Here is a 24,070-nt window from a genome sequence, read left to right as displayed (position 1 = left end):
GGAAATGGGGCAAGAGAGTGCTCTTACCTCCGGTGATCCCCTTAATCAACACATCCAAGGACTCCCCAAAAAGGCGAGACCCATCATAAGGCAGATTAGCTAAGGTCTTACGTGAAGACTGGTCCACCGACCAACATTTCAACCAAACCAGGCGGCGAGACAACACCGCCACGCTGTGCACACGTGCAGCCAACGGGACTAGGTCCAAGTCCGCATCACACAGATACATGACACCCTGGTGTATTTGATCCACCATATCCAGGGTCGCCGGCGAGGCCGAATCAGCCACTAGGACGCGCCTAAGCATCTGCGTCCAACTTGCGACCGCCTGGGCCGCCATGAGAGAGGCAAACAGAGCCTTAAGCATAGAACCCGTAACAGAATAAGCATGACGGGCAAGAGACTCCAATCTCCTATCCGTGGCATCACGGAACACAGGGGAATCCTCTGCAGGAATCGCAGTGGATTTGTTTAAAACCGCAATTGCGTGATCCACTGGGGGTGGCACACACCACCTTTCATCAGTGGAAGGCGAGAAAGGAGAACGCAGCTTGAACCTACTTGGTACAGCAAAAGGTTTGCGTAGATTGCGCCATTGTTCCTTAACAGCGCGCTGAAAATCATCATTGCAGGGAAAAACCTGCGGCGTCCTGCGTTTTCTCTGCATCCCATAAGCCGCCAAGGCAGCGGGGGGACACACTTCATCCTGCAAACGCAGCGTTTGTTTTATGGAAGCAATCAATTCATCCATAATTGCAAGCTCTTCAGGCGAGCCAGGGGGAGAATTATCAACCTCTTTAACTTCAGCCTCCACCTCGGACCCCACGAGATCCAGGGAGGAGCGGGACCCCGATAAGGAGGCCCCCGCCATAACAACCCCATCACCTTCACCCTCAGAATCAGAGGAAAGAGCAACTCTGGGTCTTTTAGTAGATTGAGCAGCCACCAGCATCTGCACCTGAGCAGCAAGGCCAGCCACAATAGTGGCTAAATCCCCCCCTGGGGGGGAAACAGTGGTCCCCTGGCTTTCCACCAAGGCGGTAGGAAATTTGCCCTCCTGAGAATCCATTGCCCGTATAACAAATGCCGGATAATAAAGGGTTAACTGCCCCTTTAACACGCGCGGCGAGCGCAGCCCACCGCACCACACACAAGCACAATGAGACCCCCACAGGGACAATAAAACTGACACAGGCAATGGATAGGAAGGATATAACCTGAGGAGACCCTCGCCGCTGCTGCTGCCTCGATCGGTGTTCCTGGAGAAGAGGAAGTGATGCTGCCAGGGCGCTCTATGAAAGCCTATGGGAGGCTACAAGAAAATGGCCGCCATGCATGTAGAACATGCGGCCGGAGCGAGTGTAGGCAAAATGGCGCCGTTTGGCGCCGAAACCGCCGCTCCACAGTACAGTAATGCACACATGTCTGTATATAAAAAACATGTCAGATCGCCGCAGCGATCGCTGTATAATGCCCAAACATGCCACAAAACATGCCCCACAGCACACAGCTTCTCACACTGACAAGGCTGACACACACAGTGTCACACAGCTCCCCCCCCCCCCCCCTTGCAGCCCACAGCATGCAGCCGAGAGATAGGGAGACAAACAGTGTGAATAGAGGCAGGTTACACAGTCCCAGACTGACACCCCCCCCAGACAGACAGGTCCCCACATAAATACACTTACCTCACAGTGGCGTGGGGGACCCGCACAGGCGAACAAGCCGCTGCACATGAGGCAGGGAGAGTCGCATACAAGACGCACAGAATGGTGGTTAAGAAACCGCACAGCGTCCAGTGAGGTAGCCACCTCACCAATCATCCCTGCACCGAACAGGGATGGGTCGTTCACTGTGCCAGGAGCGTTACCTGGCTGAACGCTCAATGGCAGGCTGGGAAGCCACTGACCCATGACCTGCGACCAGGGGGATCAGCCCGAGACCCAGCCCGCATGATCCTCTTCATCCGAAGAACTAACTAATGCTGACAAAAAGAACAGCTAAGCAAAGGTAGAGAGAAAACTCAAACAAAAAATCAAAAAAGAAGAAAGAGTCTGGGGCACAAAGCCCCAGCACAGAGAGAGCCAGCCACTCCTGACAAGCTAGACATTAAAACTGAGATATGGTTGCAGGAAGTAGGAGGGTATTGACTGAGGGGACCACCCCTTGAGGGTGGGATATGTTAAAAGCTTTAATGTTAACATATTCTGTTGCCTAGCTACTCCTTCGGAGCAAAGTCTAATACCCCATATGTGACGAATATGAAGAGGCGCCGACTGTCGGAGGACGTAAGAGAAATATTCAATTACACTATTACATCACACCTCTCCTTAAAAAACTTCCAAACAACTTTCAACTCTCTGAGTTTGAACAACTATGTTTTTTCCAACGCCCCTTTCAACACCTCTTGTCAAAAATGCATTCACTACTTTGGTCTAACTGTTCTACCCACCTTGGCAAACTTTGTGAGGATTGGTCTAATGATTTAGAAATCACCCTTACGGACAAACAATGGGGTAAAATCTTTTATAAAGTACATAAAGGATCAGTAAATGTTTCTATTCAAGAAGATAGCTATAAATTATTAACTAAATGGTACCACACCCCGTTTCAGTTGAGCAAATTCCTAGGAGGTGCAGTGGATCGATGCTGGCGGTGCAAACAAGCTCGGGCACATGTCTTTCACATTTGGTGGTCATGCCCAAACATTGTGTCATTTTGGAATGTGGTCAGGAAATATATTACCAAAATAAAGTCTCAGGATCTGACCCTCCACCCTGCACAATTTTTACTACATCATCAAATACATCCCACTCCCAGATATTTCAAATCACTTCCTATGATCATGATTAATGCTGCCAAACTCTGCATCCCCAGACTATGAGAATCTCCTTCTACTCCATCTCTTTATGCCTGGTTTACCCAGATTGACAAAATTTTGGATATGGAAGAACTAATATGTAATGCACACGACAACCCTGACAAATATATTGACATCTGGCGGGATTGGATCACGTTCCGTTCCTCTAGCAAATACCGTCAATTTAAAGCTTCTAGACACGACTAACTGGTCCATGTTATCCACTCTACTCGTTTTCCTATAAGTGACTTCAACAATCTAAGATAACCTCCTTTCCTTTTTTTTTCCGCTTTTTTCTCCCCTCATCTACCTCTTCCTCACCTTTACCTAACTCTAATTCTACATTGGGCGTCTGTGCTGGCAACAGTCGTTCTCATTCTTAACCCCCTTTCAGACTTGCTTAGCTGTTTTATAACCATTTACATCACAAATTATTCATCTTTTGTTATCCATAAATGATCCCTCTCTAACCTTACCACATATTATTCGCTATGTCTATTTATGCTTCTGCTTTATTGTACAACTTGATAGTAATTATTCCTGATTCAACTTGCAGTTTATCTATGTTGCTTAATATTACTGTGTTGACAATATTATGTTCACTGTTCTTGTGCTTCTCTTATTGTTTTGGAAGCTGAATGTTAACCCTGGCATTTACTGTATTGTCCTTTTCATTATTCTTCAATAAACTTTTTGGAAATAAATAAATAAATGAGAGACTGCTGCAAGGAAACTCTCTCTCCATTGCTGACAACAGCTATACAGGTGACATCATGGCTCTGTGTATTTCAGCCCACTCGTGGGCTCGCACATCTACACAGAGAAGCCGAAGCTTGATGGTCACGTGATCGCTCAGAAAAAAAGGCATTTACACAGAATTTTCTTACAAAATGTTTGCAGCATATATAAGGTTGAAGTTCACACTGGCATTTAAAACAGACATTTGAGGGGCATTAAAAATGCCCCTAATACACCTATGCAAATAATACAATGGACAGCACACAGTGCTATTCACATTATCAAAACATGAAGCGTTAGCATCGCTTAGCTTCAAAATTGAAGTCTCATGTCGAGTCAGGAGGCGTTTAAAGCCCATCAAAGCCTCCCATTTAAGTCTATGGTTACATGCTGCATCTGCATGTGGTTGGGGTGCACTAGTACAGTGTAAATTTGAGCTGGTTGTTAACAACCGATGAGTTATCAAGTGGCTTTCCCGCTGACCACTGAATGTAAAAAAAAAAAAAATGACAGCAATAAATCAGGGTTAAAATGGCGTGGGGGTCCCCCCCCGGTCCCCCCCCCCCCAAGCCATACTAGACCGAAGGGCCCACATCAACACTTATTTTAAATATGGCGTGGGGTCTACCCAAAATCCAGACCCTTATCCGAGCATGCAGCCCGGAAGGTCAGGAAAAGGAGGGGACAAGAGAGTGCCCCCCCTTCCTGAACACCCCCATTCAAAAGTACCTTGTCCTCATGTTGATGGGAACAAAGGCCTCTTCCCCACAACCCTGGCTGGTGGTTGTGGGGGTCTGGAGGCAAGGGGCTTATCAGAATCTGGACCCCCCTTTAACAAGGGGGCCCCCAGATCTGGCCTCCCCTATGCGAATGAGTATGAGGTACACCATTGTCAAAAAGAAATAAAAACACAGATAGTTTTTGAAAATTCCTTTATTAAAAAAAAAAAAAAAGTGTCCCCCGGTGTAAATCCGTCGTCAAGCACAATGCCTGCTGCCACCGCTGACCCAAAAAAAAAAAAAAAAGCCCCCGCTCATGCCCAAGGCTCCTGCCTGCTCCACCGGCTGACATTTCTTAAATAGATGAGGAGCAGGGCCACCTAGCGATGTCACCTGATGGCACAGCCCCCGTGTGATGTCACTGACCCAGCATGCACTGGTCGTTGACGTCGCTGTGTAGCCCCACCCCTTAGCTATTCAGGAAACAGCGGAGAAGGCAGACGGGTGGAGGCCTTCGGCGCGAGCATAATTATTTTTTGTCTTTTGGCTCGGCAGTGATGGTGGGCAGTGTGATTGACAATGGATCTACACCGGGGGACAAACTGTCTCTGTGTTGTTATTTCAAAAATAGCAAACAAAGAGTGTCCCAGGGGAATTTGAGTGGACAAGGCTGGGTTATGCCAGTACAATAAATATAATATAAATAAAAGATTGAAAAAGTAGAATATGAGGTAACATTTATTGACCAAATTTAAAATGTACACAAAATACAAGACTAACAACACTCAGTGTATAAAAAGGACATAATTGAAGAGATATGTTCAAATCCATTGCATGTGGACCAGTGTCATAAGTGGAATCACTAGCTTTTCATGCAGTAGGAACATCCAACATGTTTCGGAATCTAACAGTGATTCCTTCTTCAGGGAAATATAGCTAGAACATATAACCATCAAAATTATATTGCAAATGTTAAGTATGTGTGGAGACAGCAGGAGATGTGAGCCTGTCGGCAGTAGCTACGGGTTCACATCTCCTGCTGTCTCCACACATACTTAACATTTGTATTAGATGGTCCCTCCTACATTTTGAGCTCCTTGTGATCGCCACCGGGGTACCACCACGCAGAGGTGAACAGTGGGTCACGGACTCTACGGGGGCCCCCCCACTTTTGGAGTTTTTCTCCTCTACCAATTTCGGGGGTTTTCTCACCCCTAATACTATGTATTGGGCTTAGCCATACTTACTGTGGACTAGACATCTACCTTTTGACTGTGCTATTTGTGTGGACATATTTTGCTTTGCGATATAATTTTGATGGTTATATGTTCTAGCTATATTTCCCTGTAGAAGGAATCACTGTTAGATTCTGAAACATGTTGGATGTTCCTCCTGCATGAAGAGTTAGTGAGTCCACTTATGACACTGGTCCACATGCAATGGATTTGAACATATCTCTTCAATTATGTCCTTTTATACATGTTGTTAGTCTTGTATTTTTTGCACATTTTAAATTTGGTCAATAAATGTTACCTTTTATCCTACAGTTTTTTTTTCATTCTTTATACTTATTGTACTGGCATAACCCAGCCTTGTCCACTCAAATTCCCAAGGGACACTTTGTTTGCTATTTCCATATATCTTGGGGAAGGGACAGGGGCTGTCTCAGGTACACCCACATATCAATCTCCTGCTTTGTCTGTGTTGTTATTTCTGACACTTTTTGTGAATGAAGAGGGGATTCAAATGGGGGAGCCGGGATCTGGGGGATGTGGATTCCGATTAAACCCCTGCTTGCAGACCCCCACAACTACCTGCCAGGGTTGTGAGGAAGAGGCCCAAGGTGCTTTGGGGGGGGCGCTCGTCCCCACCCTTTCCTTACCTGCCAGGCTGCATGCTCGAATAAGTGTCTGCTATAGATTGGGGGGGCCCACACCGTTTTTTTATTGCCGGCAATTATTTTTTCATTTTTTGACATGCGTCAGCAGGGAATCTCACTAACAGCTGATGACTCATCGGTTAAGGATGCGACCGCCGGCTTCCCAGCCCGCTCCTTAACAACCAGCTATTGTAGGCATTTGTGGTGCGGTTTTAACAAGCCAAAAAGCTTGTCAACCCGAAACGCGCATACGGCTCATTAAACGCTTATCAACCTCACATATTAACGCGCATTAATGCCATAGGCAGGTTTGATAAGCGTCATTATTTTGACCAAGTGTGCACGAGCCCTAAGAGCAGACGTTTCTTCTACTTTAAAATTATTTTTAGATTTTTACGTTTGCTTTTATTTTTTATAAATTCAATGTTTATTAGGAGAGGAAAAAGGCATACAATGGAGTCAAGATCATCAGTACAGGACCATAAACACAGTTCTAGACATAACTCAACTTAAAAATGAGCACTAGCAATCACATTACATACAGCGTCAGAACAGGAGGGCAGTTGTAAAAGACATCAGATAAAAGGTGCTACAGGAAGCTAGGCCCCCGGAGCGGCCTCCCCCCGGCATCCATCACATGGCCGGGGTACAGAGGCGGAGAGGAACCACCCCAGCAGACCCAACCCCCCGCAGTCGACCAGGGGGAACCCAAGTAAGTATGCCCATGGGAAGAAAAAGAAAAGAACAGAAGAAAAAGTGTAGTGATTTATATTCATATTCTCCCTCCTCTCCCTTTTCTTTTAACTGAGAAGGTGGGACAAGCCCACAGGATGAGAAGGAAGAAGGTAGGGACAGTAGAGGGAGGAAGTAATAGAGAAAGAAAGGGAGAAGGGGGGGACTGGGGGGGGGGAGGAAAGAGAGAGATGGCCACCCAGTAAGCAGATATCAAGCTAGATCACCAAGTCTTTGTACTCAGCGGAAAAGCTGAACTCATGCCAGTAGTACCATCTTTTGAGGAACTTCTCCCTCGTGCCCCGTTTGGCAGCCATAAGATCTTCCATTTTGTTAATACTTGCCACTTTCCGCAGCCACATAGCCACTGTGGGAGGTTGTGACTGCTTCCAAAGAAGAGGGATACAGCTTTTAGCTGCCGTGAAGAGAAGCGGCAGGATGGATTTTCTGTAGGACGCTCGTGGGAAACTGTTGTGGTGAAGGAGGATGAGAGCAGGATCCAAAGTAAGGGCATGGTCTGTGAACTTCTGCGCAATGCGCAAGACTTCAGCCCAAAAGGGCTGCAAGCGGCTGCAGGACCAGAAGACGTGGAGGAGAGAGCCCACCTCCTCTCCACATCTCCAGCAGAGGTCAGAGCAGGAAGGGAACATTTTGCGTAACCTGACCAGGGTGTAGTACCACCTGGTCAATAACTTGTATCCCGCTTCCTGGTATTTGGAACAGGTGGATGTTTTATAAGTGAAAAAGAAAATACGATCAACCTGGTGGTCGGAGAGAGAGAGGCCCAGGTCACGCTCCCAGCGGGTGAGATACAAGGGTCGGGAGGAAGGCTCAGGCCCCGTTAGAAGGCGATAGATCAAAGAGATGGTATGTCGTAACGGAGAGTCTGATACACAGAGTTCCTCGAAAGGCAGCAGGCGTCTATCAAAGGAGGACGCAGGTGGAAGAGACTGTAAGAAGTGAGCCAATTGCACTTTCCGCCAAAAAGACAAAGCAGCAAAGGAGCCACTGGAGAAGAGAGTCTGTCGTGGAACCCACCTCCCCCATTTGCTTTTATTTTGCTTATAGTTATCACAGTGTATTTAAAGCAAGAAAAACAAAATCAATGTATACACAATATAAAGGGAAACAGGCCCAACTGGTATTTACAGAGGTAAAACATGCAAAAGAGAAGGACACCTGGACACAGTCCAAGCAGGTTTGTCCCGCACTAATCCGGAACAAATATTTTTAAAGCATAAAGCTGATCTATTAAAAAACAAAAAAAACAAAATTAGAAGGCTATAAGTTCTAAGTTCTACAAGTTCTCTTTAAAACTACAAATTGATACAATCACTAAAAATCTGTCATGAGAAAAAAAAAATGTAGGCTGCCATTGTTACATTCTCCTGAAAATGCTAGGCTGCCAGACTATGCTGAACCAATGGCTTTGGTGATTTTGGAGTTATTGACCCAAAAAAGCCTCTACAGATAACATGTTCTAACTCTACTTGTAATATGCTTGTTCTGCATAGATTACTGAAAAAGTAATTAAGCCAGAGACAGCAATACTGCTTGCTAGAGGGTAGAAATAATAGCCTAAAATACTACTGATGTGAGTAGTGCAGTAGTTCGGCAAGGCCTAGTGTACAGATGTTTGAAAATATAGGCTCCATACATCCAATACCACCTCAATTGAAGCACAAACCCCTTTTAAACTGAACATGAACTACCCTAAAATATTTCTAAAGTTGACAGCACTGAAAGTGTATTAACCTCTTTTGAGTTTTGGATAGAGTGGGGAAGAATTAGACCCTCTATTAAGTGTTTTATTGTTGTTTGTGTCCCCATCGGAGAGATTCATCGCTCTATTTGTATTTGAGAACATTGTCACCAAGAAAAAAAAAAGTGAGGGAAATCTGAAATCCCCAAAAGAATTGATAGGGGCAAATCTTAAACTGAGGATCCTGAGCACAAAGCATATTCCTCTGTAGTGTGTACTTGTCTCAATTAAGAGCACCAAGTGTAAATTTCTACCTTCTGCTTCATTCCTCTGCTATAAGCATGAGTCACTTCTGACAAAGTTTTCCTGAAGCCAAGAGAAAAATTGTGAAAAGGGAGGAGCTCCAGCTGATTAACAGCCTCAACTCTGTTCCAGCGTGCTGCGTGAAGGCGGGTGTATCCTTTCCCTCCAATCAGCTCTCAGAGCTCTCCTCACTGATGTAACTTTAGCGCTCTCCAACCCCTGCTTTTCAGAGCTGGGAGATCCTGCGTAAATGCTACACTTTGAATGGATATAGTGGAAAGACAGCTGTAGATAAACACGTAAAACTAATTTTATTCATCTATGCATCATGGAATAGAGGCCAGTCACTTCACTGAGTATATGAGGATTTACAACCACTATAATAGATTTCTTCTAACTTCTAGTTTAGGTCTCTGGGACAGGAGGTGAAGATAAACACAGGTAGCAAAAATTGCAGTACCCCCTTGTGGTTTGGAATTGAACATAATGGTATGTCATAATTGTGCATGTAGACAAGGTGCTGTTGCATATAAATCTGACTTCCTGATAAAATTGGATTTTTGTCTTATCGTAAAATCTTTTTCTCGGATGTTCATTGACGGACGCAGTCTCTAATCTTCATATCAGTATGGTTATACTGCCCCCTACAGGAGTAGGACACTAGGCAGAAAAAAGTTCTGGCTAGGCCTATGGGCAGTCCCAGGGGGTATACCCTGTCTCCCTGCTATAGGATGTCAGTTTTGTATCAAAGCAGTGTCAGAGAAAATAATACCATCCCAACTTAAACAAAGGGGCGGGCACTGCGTCCGTCAATGAACATCAGAGAAAAGGTTTTTACGGTAAGACAAAAATCCAATTTTCTCTATCGTTCATTGACGGACACAGTCTCTGATCAGTCTCTCATGAGTATGGACGCCCCAAAGCAGTGCCATAAAAATGAGGGGTGGAAACAGCAGAAAAATAATTCCCCAGGGCCAAACCATTGCCAACCAGGAAACTTAGGGCTCATCAGAACAACAAGATGAGACCCACCTGAAAAAACATCAAACACCCTCAAGAGAGACTAAACCACCCTTAAACGGCAGCCTGCTTCCCTTACCCCACCCCTTTTTAAAAAAAAAAAAAAAACGGCAGCCTGCAAAACTTTGCGGCCAAAAGAGGCATCTGCAGATGCCAGCACATCCATCTTATAACATTTTGTGAAAGTGTGAACAGACAACCATGTGGCGAAAAGCCCAGGAAGCACTAAGCGCCCAAGTAGAATGCGCCTTAACAGGGAAAGGTGGAACCTGACCCCTAATTGAATAAGCCTGCATAACAGTCTGTCTGATCCACCTGGAAATAGTCGAAGCAGATGCAGGCAGCCCTTTCCTTGGGCTGCCCGTGAGTACAAAGAGCGAATCTGACTTTCGAAAAGACTCAGTAGTCGCCAAATACACCCTGAGTGCCTGAACCACATCCAAAGTATGTAATGCAATTTCCTTAAGATGTTTAGGCTTAGGGCACAAAGAGGGTAACACGGTGCCCTCATTTAAGTGAAAACTGGAAACCACCTTCGGAAGGAAGGATGGATCCGGACGAAGTACCACTTTATCCCTGTGAACCACCAGACAGGGAGGACGACAGGACGCCACCAGTTCCGACACCCTGCGGGCAGAAGTAATAGCCACCAAGAAGACCACCTTCTGGCATAGGGTAAGCAGAAGAATCTCCCGAATACTTTCAAAAGGAGGTTTCTGTAGAACCGACAGCACCAAATCAAGGTCCCAAGGTGGCAATGGAGGTCGTATCGGAGGTGCCAAGTGTCGCATCCCCTGGATAAAGCTACACACCAGGGAATAGGCGGCTAGTGGCCGTTGGAAGAAAATTGCAGAAAACCTGACCCTTGATAGTACTCAAGGCTAACTTTTGATCAACTTCCTGATGAAGGAAAGCCAAGATCCGAGCCACCGGGTAAGAACGAAGGGGAACCCCAAGAGACTCACACCACGCAATATATACGACTTCCATGTACAATGATAGATCATCCTAGAAGTCGCTTTCTTCGCTTTAAGCAGAGTAGGAATTACTGAAGCAGACAACCCCCTGTCCTTCAGCACCTGGCTTTTAACAGCCAAGCTGTCAAAGCCAGCGACTGTAAAGCAGAATGGAAGTTTGGCCCTTGAGACAGTAGATCCTCTCCAAGGAGCGCCTGCGACTAGCCTGACCAGGTCAGCATACCAAGCTCGGCGAGACCAGTCCGGAGCCACAAGAATGACCGGAATCCTTTCCGCCTCAATCCTGCAAAGAAGTCTTGGCAGCAACTTAAGAGGAGGAAAGGTATATATCAGCTGATACTGAACCCACGGGGCCACCAGCGCGTCTGTGGCGTCTGTCAGAGTATCCCAGGAGTGGGCCACAAACCTTTGCACTTTTCTGTTGAGCCGAGATGCCAACAGATCTACATCTGGAGTGCCCCAATGAAGGTACACCTCCGGATTGAGAGACCATTCCCCTTGATCCAAAGTCTGTCGACTGAGGAAATCCACCTGCCAATTTTCCACTCCTAGAATGTGAACAGCTGAGAGAGCTGGAACAAACCGTTCCGCTCATCGGAGGATGCCGGCCACTTCCAAGGCCGTAAGAACACTTTTGGTGCCCCCTTGGTGATTGACCTAAGCCACGGCCGTGGCATTGTCCGATTGAATATGCACTGGACAACCCTGAAGGTACTCGGTCCAGTGGACTAGGCAAAGCCTGATTGCTCTCAGCTCCAGTACATTTATTGGTAACCTGGATTCTTCCAGGGACCAGACTCCTTGAGCAGAAAACCTTCCGAGAACCCCTCCCCACCCGGACAGACTGGCATACATGGTGACAATTATCCAATATATAGGAAGGAAGGATTTTCCTTGTTTGAGCGCCGAGGACCGAAGCCACCATAACAGGGTCTCTCTGGTCACCTGGCTCAGCTGGATCTGATTGTCCAGGGAATTTGGATTCTTGTTCCATTTGAGAAGGATTTCCTTCTGAAGGATTCTCGTGTGGAATTGAGTGAAGGGAACCGCCTCGAAGGACGACACCATCAGTCCCAGAACTCTCATACAGGTCCGAAGGGACGACCATTTGCTGGACAACAGCAGCTAAATTGCAGTGTGGAGTTTTTAGAGTTTTTCCAGAGGAAGAAACACTCTGGCTGAGGACGAGTCCAAAGTCAGGCCTAAATAGTCCAGCCTCATGGAAGGGACCAGGGACAACTTTTGAAGGTTCAGAATCCACCCGAACTCCTCCAGAGTTCTCATGGTGATCTTCAAATTTATCACCAGCACCGTGGGAGACTCCGCACGGAGAAGCAGATCGTCCAGATAATCCAGGACCGATATCCACCGCTGTCGTAACAGCGCCAGGACCGGAGCCAACATCTTTGTGAAGACCGGAGGAGCAGAGGTGAGACCAAAGGCATCTTTGTTCTTTATGGAGGCAATGAAACCCCCCTGATGTAGGAAAGCCACCACTGTGCGAATGGATTTCATCTTGAATTTTTGAACTCGCATGAAGCAATTCAGTGCCTTCAGGTCCAGGATTGGACGCACCTTGCCTTCCTTCCCGAGGACCGTAAACAGGTTTGAATAAAAGCCCTGAAAACGTTGTTCACACGGAACCTGAACTATTACCCCCCTGTTGTACCAGGTCCTGTACCACCCCAAAGAGAACCTGTAGGCGATCCGGGGACAGTCTCACATTGGAAGGGAAGAACCTTACCGGTGGGACGGTTGGAAAGTCGATCTTGTACCCGACCGTATGACCTCGTGAACCCATTTATCTTGTATCCGGGATAGCCACAGGTCCGGGAACCGGCAAAGACATCTCCCCATTCCAGATACGGGTGAGGGTGCACCTTCAGGCTGAAGGGGCCTTGTCCTCATGTCTGGAGAAGCTCAAAGTCCTTGAAGGACTTTGCCCTATCGGCTATAATAAAAAAGGTCCGGTATTGCCTAAAGTGATACACCTCCATCCTTAAATATGCATATATACAAAAGAGAAAGTTGCCCTGGGACTTTAAATGAGGCGAACACAGGTGGCCAATTGATAAAGAGTAAATGTAGTATCAATTTTATTTAAAAAGTAAAGAAATCATCATACATACAAAATACATAAACATATACCAAACCGGTCAATGGTAAAGGCATAATGATGTACATGCTTGAAAATTGCAGTTATATTATTACATCATGATATATATGCATTTTAATAACGACGCATTTCCTGAACGAACTGCTCACTTCTTTAGAAGTAGATGTGCATAAGCCTGTGTCTGTAAAACCATATATAATAACAATCTGAAGTATGCCTGGTGATAACATTACTAGGTATTAAAAAACTCATAAAGGACCCTAGAGGGGGACCCACACTTACAAGTTGGCTGAGCCTGGATTGCAGAACAACATTCCCATCTGGCGGCGGCAGGAAACCCTGGTCCGGGAGCTGAAGGGACGGACCAAAAACACCCAGCTGGGGAGAGGTGGGGGGTGAGTGTGACATGAGTGTGTAGAATCATGTCCGCTAACGTCCATAGTCACTGGCTGAAACAAGTGTATAGGTGTATAAGCAGTATGAAAGTAAACTGCATCAATGATAGCAGAAAAGAGACTATATAATATAAACATATTGCAGCAAGGACATGAATGTAGGGACAAGGAAAAAACGTATCCCTTATCGGCTGACCCTGAGGGACGAAAAAACTTCTTATGTGCCGAAAAGGAGGGGCCCCGTCCTTACCCTTGGTAGCCTGTGGGAGAAAGGTACTCTTACCCCCTGTGAAACCTTTGATAATGTCATCTAGGGTAGCCCCAAACAGGCGATCTCCTTGAAAAGGCAGATCAGTCAAGGTCTTCTTTGAGGTCTGATCCACAGACCAGCACTTTAGCCAAAGTATATGCCAGTGGACCAGTGCCGAAACTGACAGTTGGCCCAAAATGGGAGCAGCATCCAGCGCGGCATTGCAAACAAATTGTAGCCCCTGCACCAACTGGTCCAACAGCTCCACAAAAGCAGGGGGAAGTTGTTTCCCCTCCAGGTCACGGCTTAGCAACTTAGCCCATTCAGTCAAGGTTTGCGAGACAAGGGCAACCGTAATACCGGTCTTAGTGCAGACCCCGCCAGGGAGTACATATTGTGGTCCACAGACTCCGACTTTCTATCCGCCGGATCCTTAAAGGACGGTAAATCCTCCACTGGGATCATGGTAGATTTATTCAGTCTTGAGACTGAAGGGTACACCGAAGGTGGCACAGTCCACTTATTTATAAGGGACTCCTCAAAGGGATAGCAATCCCGCTTAGGCACCCCAGGGGAAGGCTTTGGGCGGTCCCATTCTTTTTTGAGCATATTGTCAAAATACGCGGGAAATGGAAAAACATTTGCCGCTCTGGATGGCTTGTGAGTGCCAAACGTATTCTGCACCTCATTTGCAGTCGCAGCTGCGTCGTCCATTCTTAGGGTTTCACAGAGAGATACAACCAGTGCGTCCACCAGCGTCTTTTCTTGGGCGGAGGTAGAGATGTCATCCTCACTATCAGAGAAGACAGGGTGCAAGGTAGTAGAACCAACAGGGAGACCCGCGTCTGCGGTGACTGAATCAGATTCAGAATATGAAATATCAGATTAAACAGGGGTAGGCGGAGGGCGTTTTTTGGCAACTCGTCCTTTAAAGGCCACCTCCACCCGGGACCCCTGAAAGTGCATCTATGGATAGCTGGAATCCGGAGGGCCCTGCGGCCTCCTTGAGGGGGTCAGATTGGGACACTTGTTCTGCAGGGTCCATGTTGCACCAGGGAAACCCGTCAGCAAAAAGTTGAGAAAATGTTTACGTCCTACCGCGTAACAGTGCCCCCAAGAGGTCAGGCAGAGCGCACTGAAGACCCCCAGCAGAGAGAGAGAGAGACCCCCCAGACTCACTACCCTTCACCAAAGATGCACCAGGAAAGCCCAGAACGTCTGCACAACACGTGTCTGCAGAAATCTCGATCCTCAGAGCAGCACTAGTGTACAGGGAGGGGCTCCCCCACCAGAAACCGGTGCGTGACAGGACAGAGGGAGAACCCGTGGTTGTGAGGGTCTGACCTTCCCAGGGAGAAGCCCGTGTCCACCCCGAAATCCGCCAAGGGAAGAGGGGGGGAACATTTACTCACTATACCAGGAACAGGCGGGCGCCATCCCCTGACAGAACCCCTCTCCACCGAAGTGGGGGGCTGTCGGCCAATAGGAACGCTGCGACTCAGGCCTAGACCCGGTCGTATGCGACCTGGTGAGCCGTTTAACTCAAGGGGCCAGTCCCCGTCCAGTGGGACTATGTTGCGGCGGACGTAGCGTGGAGCTGGCCGGCATGCGTGACCACTGGATCTATATATCCAGCCCGTCGCCCAGATCCGGCTTAGTTGCTTGTAGATCTCACAGGAAAAAAATCCAGAGAAAAGACTAACAAGAAAAGCTATCTAGGAAAAAAAAAAAAAAAAAAACTTTTGCCAGAACCAGAGATCCCAGCAAGGAACTAGGTCCTTACTCCTGACTAGGCAGATTAAAACTGACATCCCATAGCAGGGAGAGAGGGTATACCCCCTGGGACTGCTCTTGTAGGGGGCAGTATAACTCTACTGATACAACTATCAGAGACTGCGTCCGTCAATGAACAATAAAGAAATTTAATTTTAGTTTTAATTATCATGATATAAAATAAAAATGTGTAGGCTTTTTGGTGGGCGTGGTTTTTTGGAGGGGCAGTATTTAATTTTTGGACCCAGGCAGCACAATGTCTTGGGCCAGCCTTGCAGCCAGGTCATAGGTTTTGATTTTCAAACACAATTTAGTTGTATAAACTCAAGAGTTTTAAAGAGACCCTGTCACGATATTAAACAAGTACATGTAAAAGCACAAATAAATAAATAAAAAAAGTAAAATATTTACTTGCAGCATTTTTCCATTACGATTTTTTTGTACCTTTGAACATTCACTTCTTCAGGAAGAGTCAATTCCCTACCACAGTCCCCCTCCATTCTGCTAAATCAGTCCTCTACTCAGTCCAGAACACCCCATCCCAGTATGTAGCTGCTGTGTAAGGAGGGCAGATCAATACTATACTATGACATCCAAAATGGTGGCACCCGGTGGCAGTTTAGAGCATTTTGGATGTCTACACAAGGGAAGCTTTTACAGGGAAATAGCACACATAAAATAGGTTAAATGCACACATAATCGTATGGAAAGATTGTTGTTAAAATAAATGGCCTGGTGACAGGGTCTCTTTGATGCATTTTTCTGGTGCCTTCACTTCTGGTATAATTACAGAAAATAAGAGCTCAGTCTTTGCTGTGATTTATGTGCCCACCACCGATTTTACTTACTCTAGCTTTTGGAGAAAAAGAAAAGGATAAATCCCTGGCACCTTTGTTAACACAGACAAAGCCAGAATATCCCAAGTGATTGTCAAATATGCCACGACTTGAGAACGGGGGAAAAACTCAAGCACTGCATTGCTGCCCTCAGTCTTTACAAATCTATTAACGCTAACCAATTCCTAAAGAATTTAGCACGTTTTGAATTTGTAACAGTGCTACAAAAAAAATGAGTAAATTATTTTATACTGTTTACTTTCAACTTACCAACATGGATATTGTCTTTGAAAGCTGCATTAGGTAATAAAAATATTAAGTGCCGACTAAATTTTTCATCGGTGCTGGAATCGAGATTCATAACACAATCTGCAGAACATTTTAAACCATAATGTTCCTGAAGCTTTCTGATAAAAAGCTGAAAATCAAGAAAAAGAAAAAGAGTAAAAGCTGAAGTCTAATGGTGAAGTATGATTTTTATAGTATAGTTACACTGGCCCAGCTTGGACCAATGTAAAGATGTATAACTCATACCTGACTGATCTCTGTGTAAGATGCATACAGCAATAGCAGTCCTTTTGCATAGTTACTACAGGGGGTTGCTTGTTCAACAATGGCGCCATTCAGGGAAAGCCTTTTTTCTCTTACGTCCTCCGACAGTCGCCGCCTCTTCATATTCGTCACTAATGGGGTTATTGACCTTTGCTCCGTAGGAGTAGCTAGGCAACAGAATATATTAATATCAAAGCTTTTAGCATATCCCACCCCCAGGGGGTGGTCCCCTCAGTCAATACCTCCTTGCTTCCTGCTTACCAACTCAGTTTCACATGCCTAGCTCAGGAGTACGCAGGCTGTTCCTGTGCTGGGGCTCTTAGTCTCAGCCACTTTTCTCTTTTTTGATTTTATTTGAAGTTTTTTCTCTTTCTTTTACTTAGCTGTTTATTTCCAGCATTAGTTAGTTCTTCTGATGAAGATGATCGTGCGGAGCTGGGTCTCAGTCTGGCCACCCTGGATCCCAGGGCTCCAGGCCAGGGGCTTCCCAGCCTGCCATCGAGCGTTCAGCTTAGGTTTTGCCCTGGCACATTGAACGACCCATCCCTGTTCGCTGCAGGGATGCTATCGGTGAGGTGGCTACCTCACTGGACGCCATTGCGGTTTCGCACCGCAACTCCACTGCGTCATGCTTGCGACACTCCCTGTCCTCAGTACTGCGGTTTGGTCGCTGGAGCAGGCTCCCCACGCCATCCGGACTGGTAAGTGTATCTCTATGTGGGGACCTGTCTTTTGGGTGTCACTCTGGGACTGTGTGACCCTGCATGTCTGTGTGGCTGCTGTGCTCCCTGTCAGCTCCTGTGTGCACTTGCTGCCTGTGTGTGGGCTGTGAGGGGGGGGCTCTCCCGCTCTGCTGGGTGTCATATGAAGCAGTAAGATTTTAGACATGCTGTGCGGCGATCCGCCATTTTTTCTGGGGCAAAAATTATGGTGGCAGGTCCTGTGAGGTACTGCACACGTTTTTGGCGCCAAACGCCGCCATTTTGAGCGGCGATCGATCCCACATGTCAGCGCCATGTTCTCTTTGCCCAGGGTTTTGTCCTCAGCCAGCGGCCAGGTTTGTGTAGCCTTGCAGAGGCTTCATAGGGGCGGTCAGTCTTGCATCACTTCCTTTTCCTCTGGGACAGCGATCGGTGCAGCAGCCTGTGTGAGCTCTCCAGGTTTTATATCTCCTTTTTTCCTGTATTCCTTGCCCAGTTTCTTATCCCTGTGGGGTTTAGTGTGTTCAGTGGGTGCGGTGGGCAGTGCTCGCCGCGATCTTAAAGGGGCAGTACCCTTTATTAATTTTTTGCTGGGGCATGGATTCTCCGGATTGCAAGTTTCCTCCCACCCTGGTGGGGGGCCAAGGGGCTGCTGCTTCCCCCGCGGGGGGCTGATCTGGCCACTATTGTGGCAAACTTGGCTGCTCAGGTGCAGATGCTGGTGGCTGATCGATCCACAAAACGGCCCAGGGTGTCTATTTCCTCTGATTCAGAGGGCGATGGGGCTGTTATGGCTGGAGTGCCCTTCTCAGGGTCTCACTCATCCCTGGACCTTGTGGGTCTGACGGGGAGGCTGAGGTGGAAGGGGTTGATAATTCTCCCCCTGGCTCGTCTGAAGAGCTTGCACTCATGGATGAGTTGGTTGCTTCTATCAAGCAAACGCTGCATTTGCAGGATGAACCATGTCCTCCTGCTTTGTTGTCCTCTTATGGGACGCAGAGAAAACGCAAAACATCGCAGGTTTTTCCTTGCTCTACGGAATTTCAGCGCGCGGTTGATGAGCAATGGCGCAATTTAAAAAAGCCTTTTGCTGTGCCGAGTAGGTTCAAGCTGCGTTATCCCTTTACACCGGCTACTGATGAGCGTTGGTGTGTACCGCCTCTGGTGGATCACGCGGTGGCGATTTTGAATAAATCAACTGCGATCCCTGCTGAGGATACCCCGGTGTTCCGGGACCCTACGGACAGGAGATTGGAATCTCTGGCCCGTCATGCCTATACGGTTGCTGGTTCTATGCTGAAGCCTATTTTTGCTTCCATTATGGCAGCCCAGGCTATTGCGGATTGGACGCAGGTGCTCAGGCGCACTCTGGTGGCTGATTCTGCCCCGCCGACAACTTTGGCTATGGTGGATCAGATTCATCAGGGTGTCATGTATTTGTGTGATGCGGACTTGGATTTAGTCCCTTTGGCGGCGCGCCTTTCTAGTGTAGCGGTCTTGAACCGTCGCCTGATATGGTTGAAATGTTGGTCGGTTGACCAATCTTCTCGCAAGACTCTGGCAAATTTGCCCTACGCGGGATCCCGCCTTTTTGGCGAATCTTTGGATACTCTGATAAAGGGTATTTCTGGGGGTAAGAGCACTCTCTTGCCCCAATCTCACAAGAATAAGTTTGTTCGTGGTAAGAAGAATGCTTCGTTTAGGCCCTCTCAGGGGTCCTTTCGTGCCTTTCGGTCGCACTATAAGGACAAGCCCTTCAAAGGCCAAGGCTCCCAGAAGAAGCCGTGGGCAGGTAAGCAGAAGTCCGGCCAGTCCGGATCCGCTGCCCATAACAATGCGGCCTGAAGGAGCGCCCTCACCCGTTTCTGGGGTGGGGGGACGTTTGCTCGGTTTTCTTCAACCCTGGCTGGACTGCGTTCGGGACAGTTGGGTTCGGGAAATCGTTCGATCTGGATACAAGATCGAGTTTCTCTCTCAGCTGGCGAGCAGATTTTTTCCCTCAAACCTTCAGCTGTCTCAGGAGCGCTTGCAGGATCTGCACCTTGCGGTGCGGGACCTGCGGGCCCAGGGAGTGGTGGTTCCGGTGCCTCATCGGGACAGATTTCGGGGGTTCGATTCCAATCTGTTCACTGTGCCCAGAAACGAGGGCAAAGTACGTCCGATTCTGGACTTGAAAGCTCTGAACCGCTTTGTGCGGGTTCGCAAGTTCCGCATGGAATCCCTGCGCTCGGTGGTGGCTGCCCTGGTTCCGGGGGAATTCATGGCCTCCATCGACTTGAAGGATGCGTACCTACACATCCCCATTTTCGAGGGTCACCAGAGGTACCTTCGATTTGCCATTGCGGAGGATCATTATCAATTTGTGGCGTTGCCCTTCGGTCTCGCTTCGGCTCCTCGGGTTTTCACCAAGATGCTTGCGCCGGTTCTGGCTTTACTGAGGGCCCAGGGCATTTCTGTCCTGGGGTATCTGGACGATATCCTGATTCGGTCCGCGACCAATCAGGGTCTGGTGAACGACCTGTCCATCACAATGCAGACTCTGCAGGAATTCGGCTGGACGATAAATTTTCCAAAATCGACGTTGTGTCCGTCGGTTCGTCTTCCCTACCTGGGGATGATTCTGGACTCTGTTCAGGCGAAGGTCTTCCTGCCGGAAGACAAGCTTCGGACACTTCAGTGCGAAGTCAGGTCCCTCAGGGACGATCAGTGTTCGTCCCTCCGGACGTGTATGAGGTGTCTGGGATTGATGGTTTCGGCCTTCGAGGCGATTCCCTTCGCCCAGTTTCACACACGAGAGCTTCAGGCGGAGGTCCTGGCCATGTGGGACGGTCGTCCGCAATCTCTGGATCTGCAGATTTCGTTGAGCCGCCACACCCGAAGGGGTCTTTTGTGGTGGCTCCAGTCCCCGGCGGTGTCGGGGGGGCAAGTCCTTTCGTCCCTTGTCGTGGACGGTGATCACCACGGATGCCAGCCTGTCGGGCTGGGTGGTGTTCTGGGCGTTTTGTCCGCCCAGGGAACTTGGTCGGAGGAGGAAGCTTCCCTTCCGATCAACATTCTGGTATTGCGAGCGATAAATCTCTGTCTTCTGCGTTGGACGGACAGGCTTCAGGGCCATCCAGTTCGGGTGCAGACAGACAATGCCACAGCGGTGGCCTACATCAACCACCAAGGGGGCACCAGGAGTGCCCGGGCGGCTCGGGAAGTACCCGACATTCGGTCTTGGGCCGAGACACACGTCCCGGCGATCTCTGCAGTTCACATTCCGGGGGTGGAAAACTGGCAGGCGGATTATCTGAGCCGCCAGACCCTGGACCAGGGGGAATGGTCCCTTCACCCGGATGTCTTCCAGATGTTGTGCGCGAAGTGGGGGTCCCCAGATGTGGACCTGTTCGCGTCTCGTCTAAATCACAAGGTGGAAAGGTTCGTGGCAAGGACGCGCGATCCTCGGGCAGACGCCTCGGGCGCGTTAGTGACGCCCTGGCATCAGTATCGTCTGATGTATGCCTTTCCACCGATTCAGCTGCTGTCCAGGTTCCTTCGCAGGTTGGCCTCGGACCCGAAAACGGTGATTCTGGTGGCACCGGACTGGCCTCGCCGGTCTTGGTACGCAGACCTCGTGAATCTGGCGGTCGACGCTCCGTAGCGTCTGCCTCTTCGAGCAGACCTTTTGTCTCAAGGACCGATATTCCATCCTGCTTTACAGTCGCTGGCTTTAACGGCCTGGCTGTTGAAAGCCAGGTCTTGAAGGATAGGGGTCTCTCCCCTGAGGTCATTCCCACTTTGATCAAGGCCAGGAAGGCCTCTTCAGGGAAGATTTACTACCGTACTTTTGCCTGGTGTGAGTCCAGGGGGTATTCCCCTCGCTCATACTCGGTGTCGAGAGTGTTGGCTTTCCTTCAAACGGGCGTGGACCAGCGTTTGGCGTTGGCTACGATTAAGGGTCAGATTTCTGCGCTGGCCGTTCTTTTTTCCTTTGTTCAAGGGGTGCGACATTTGGTCCCTCCTAGGAGGGAGCCTTTGCCTCCATGGGATTTGAACCTTGTTCTGTCCGTGTTGCAACATACTCCTTTTGAAAATATCAGGGAGATCTCGTTGTCTTTGTTGTCCAAGAAGGTTGCCTTCTTGGTGGCGATTACTTCGGCTCGCAGGGTGTCGGAGCTGGCGGCCTTGTCCTGCAAGTCTCCGTATTTGGTGCTTCACTTGGATAAGGTGGTCTTGCGACCTAACCCATCTTTTCTTCCGAAGAGAATTTCTGAATTTCACCTCAATGAGGACATTGTCTTGCCTTCGCTTTGCGCGAAGCCTAAGCATCCGAAGGAGGTGGCTTTACATTCCTTGGATGTTGTTAGGGCGATCAGGGTTTACCTGTCATCGACAACATCCTTTCGCAAGTCGGATTCTCTCTTTGTCCTTCCTGAGGGACCTCGGAAGGGCATGGCGGCGTCGGCTTCTACCATCGCCAAATGGATCAGACAGACCATTGAGCAGGCCTATGCTTTGAGGGGGAAGGTTCCTCCCGTGCCTGTGAAGGCGTACTCTACCAGATCTCTGAGTACGTCTTGGGCCTGTCATCATCGGGCTTCTGTGGCCCAGGTGTGTAAGGCGGCGACTTGGTCGTCCGTTCACACCTTCTCCAAATTTTACAAAGTGGTTGTTCAGGCATCGGTAGATGCTTCTTTTGGCCGTAAAGTCCTTAGTGCGGCGGTGCCTTAGGGTCCCTTATTTGGGCCCTTGGCTGTTGGGGTGTTTTTACCCCTGAGTTACTTGTTTTTTTTTCCTGGGTTGTTGCTCCTGTTGAGCACGTTTTCCTGTTGCCCAGTTGGTTCTCTTACTTTGGTAAGGTTCCTTTCTCTGATGTGGGTATTGCGTTGCTTTAGGCGCGGTTGCTGTTTTCCCACCCCTCATGTCTACATTGCTTTGGGACGTCCCCATTAGTGACGAATATGAAGAGGCGGCGACTGTCGGAGGACGTAAGAGAAAACGGAATTTTTGTAAAATCTTACCTGTAAAATTCCTTTCTCTGAGTCCTCCGACAGTCGCCGCCCCCGCCCCTCTTTTGGGGGTTTGTTTATGTACTCTACTGCTATTCTACTGAAACTGAGTTGGTAAGCAGGAAGCAAGGAGGTATTGACTGAGGGGACCACCCCCTGGGGGTGGGATATGATAAAAGCTTTGATATTAATATATTCTATTGCCTAGCTACTCCTACGGAGCAAAGGTCAATAACCCCATTAGTGACAAATATGAAGAGGCGGCGACTGTCGGAGGACTCAGAGAAAGGAATTTTACAGGTAAGATTTTACAAAAATTCCGTTATTTTTACAGGGCATTCTTTGACTGGACAATGTGGGGGCATGAAATTGTTGCCTCGCCAGTCAGTGGCCTGCTCATGGGAAAGGGTGTTTAAATATCAAAATTGTCTTGATGGGTAAATGTCATTCTGGTGGAATGGGAATTCCAAAAGCGGACTGCATTTACATGTAGAAAAGCCTAGGTATTGTCCACATTTGATGCTGAGTCTCCCTGATTGAAAGAACTGATATCTAATGAATGAAAATAGTGGGCCAAGGACTGTTAGGTGGAGGAAAAGTGCTAGATGATGCTGGATGTCCTTCAGCCAGAAAATGACTTGCAACAGCTTTTAATTCAAGCTCTTATTGTGCAATGAAACAAGACTTAATATTTTAAGTACAGAAGAGAGGCCTGTAAAACTGTGCACAGCCGAAGCTAATGCTAGAGTTTAGCTTTAAAAGAAAAAAGGATTTTATTTGTCAGGGAAGCTACGCTATGACTAGTCTTCAAAAACCTTTTTCATGAAAGAAGGTAAGGTAATCTGATGCACCAAAAACACACTTGAATCCATCACTGCACACTTTTAGTATGAAAGATTCCCACATCCAGTATAGTTCCTCTTCCCATGATTTTTGCTTACCTCAATTAAAAGCGCAACCATTTTTTGACCATCTGCCCCTGGATTTGCTGGTTTATAAAACTCTAAATCAAAGTAAAGTTTGCAAACTGTATCAGCAGGAATGACCTCATAGCAGTGAGCCAAGGTTTGGGAATTTTTGCTGGAAAAGAATAAAAATACTGATAGTTGTACAAGACATTGAGCTCAGATTATATTTTTACAGAGCAAAAAGGAATGGGGTGACCATATACAGCATGGTAGTAGAATATTTGACTTGGTGATATTTTCTGTGTATAGCCAACCCCTTTAAACCCCCTTGCTCACCGAGCTGTCCAGTTGCTGTTCTTCCCTCGCAGCATTTTAGTGCCCCACATTCTGTTAATTGACATACACCATATTACCAAAAGTATTGGGACACCTGCCTTTACACGCACATGAACTTTAAAAGCATCCCAGTCTTAGTCCGTAGGGTTCAATATGGAGTTAGCCCATCCTTTGTAGCTAAAACAGCTTCAAATGTTCTGGAAAGGCTTTCCACAAGGTTTAGAAGTGTGTCTATGGGAATGTTTGACCATTCTTCCAAAAGCGCATTTGTGAGGTCAGACA

The 24,070-nt window shown here is 47.8% G+C and overlaps 1 protein-coding gene across 2 annotated transcripts in view; it reads right to left on the bottom strand.

Annotated features, from left to right (window-relative positions):
- PRIMPOL (primase and DNA directed polymerase) overlaps window positions 1-24,070 on the bottom strand; it is a gene marked incomplete at its 5' end in the record, with an annotated part of 81,809 nt that overhangs the window by 48,666 nt on the left and 9,073 nt on the right. For both annotated transcript variants that reach the window (XM_082267366.1, XM_082267367.1), the window contains 2 exons: window positions 16,571-16,718; window positions 23,486-23,624. In XM_082267366.1, the coding sequence (XP_082123492.1) occupies window positions 16,571-16,718; window positions 23,486-23,624 (287 nt within the window). The remainder of the gene's footprint in view (window positions 1-16,570; window positions 16,719-23,485; window positions 23,625-24,070) is intronic.

Source organism: Pelophylax lessonae, assembly GCF_965119305.1.
Source record: "Pelophylax lessonae genome assembly, chromosome: 1".
NCBI lineage: Eukaryota > Metazoa > Chordata > Amphibia > Anura > Ranidae > Pelophylax > Pelophylax lessonae.
Note: the sequence above shows the minus strand (reverse complement) of the source record. Positions and strands in the feature narration are given on the sequence as shown.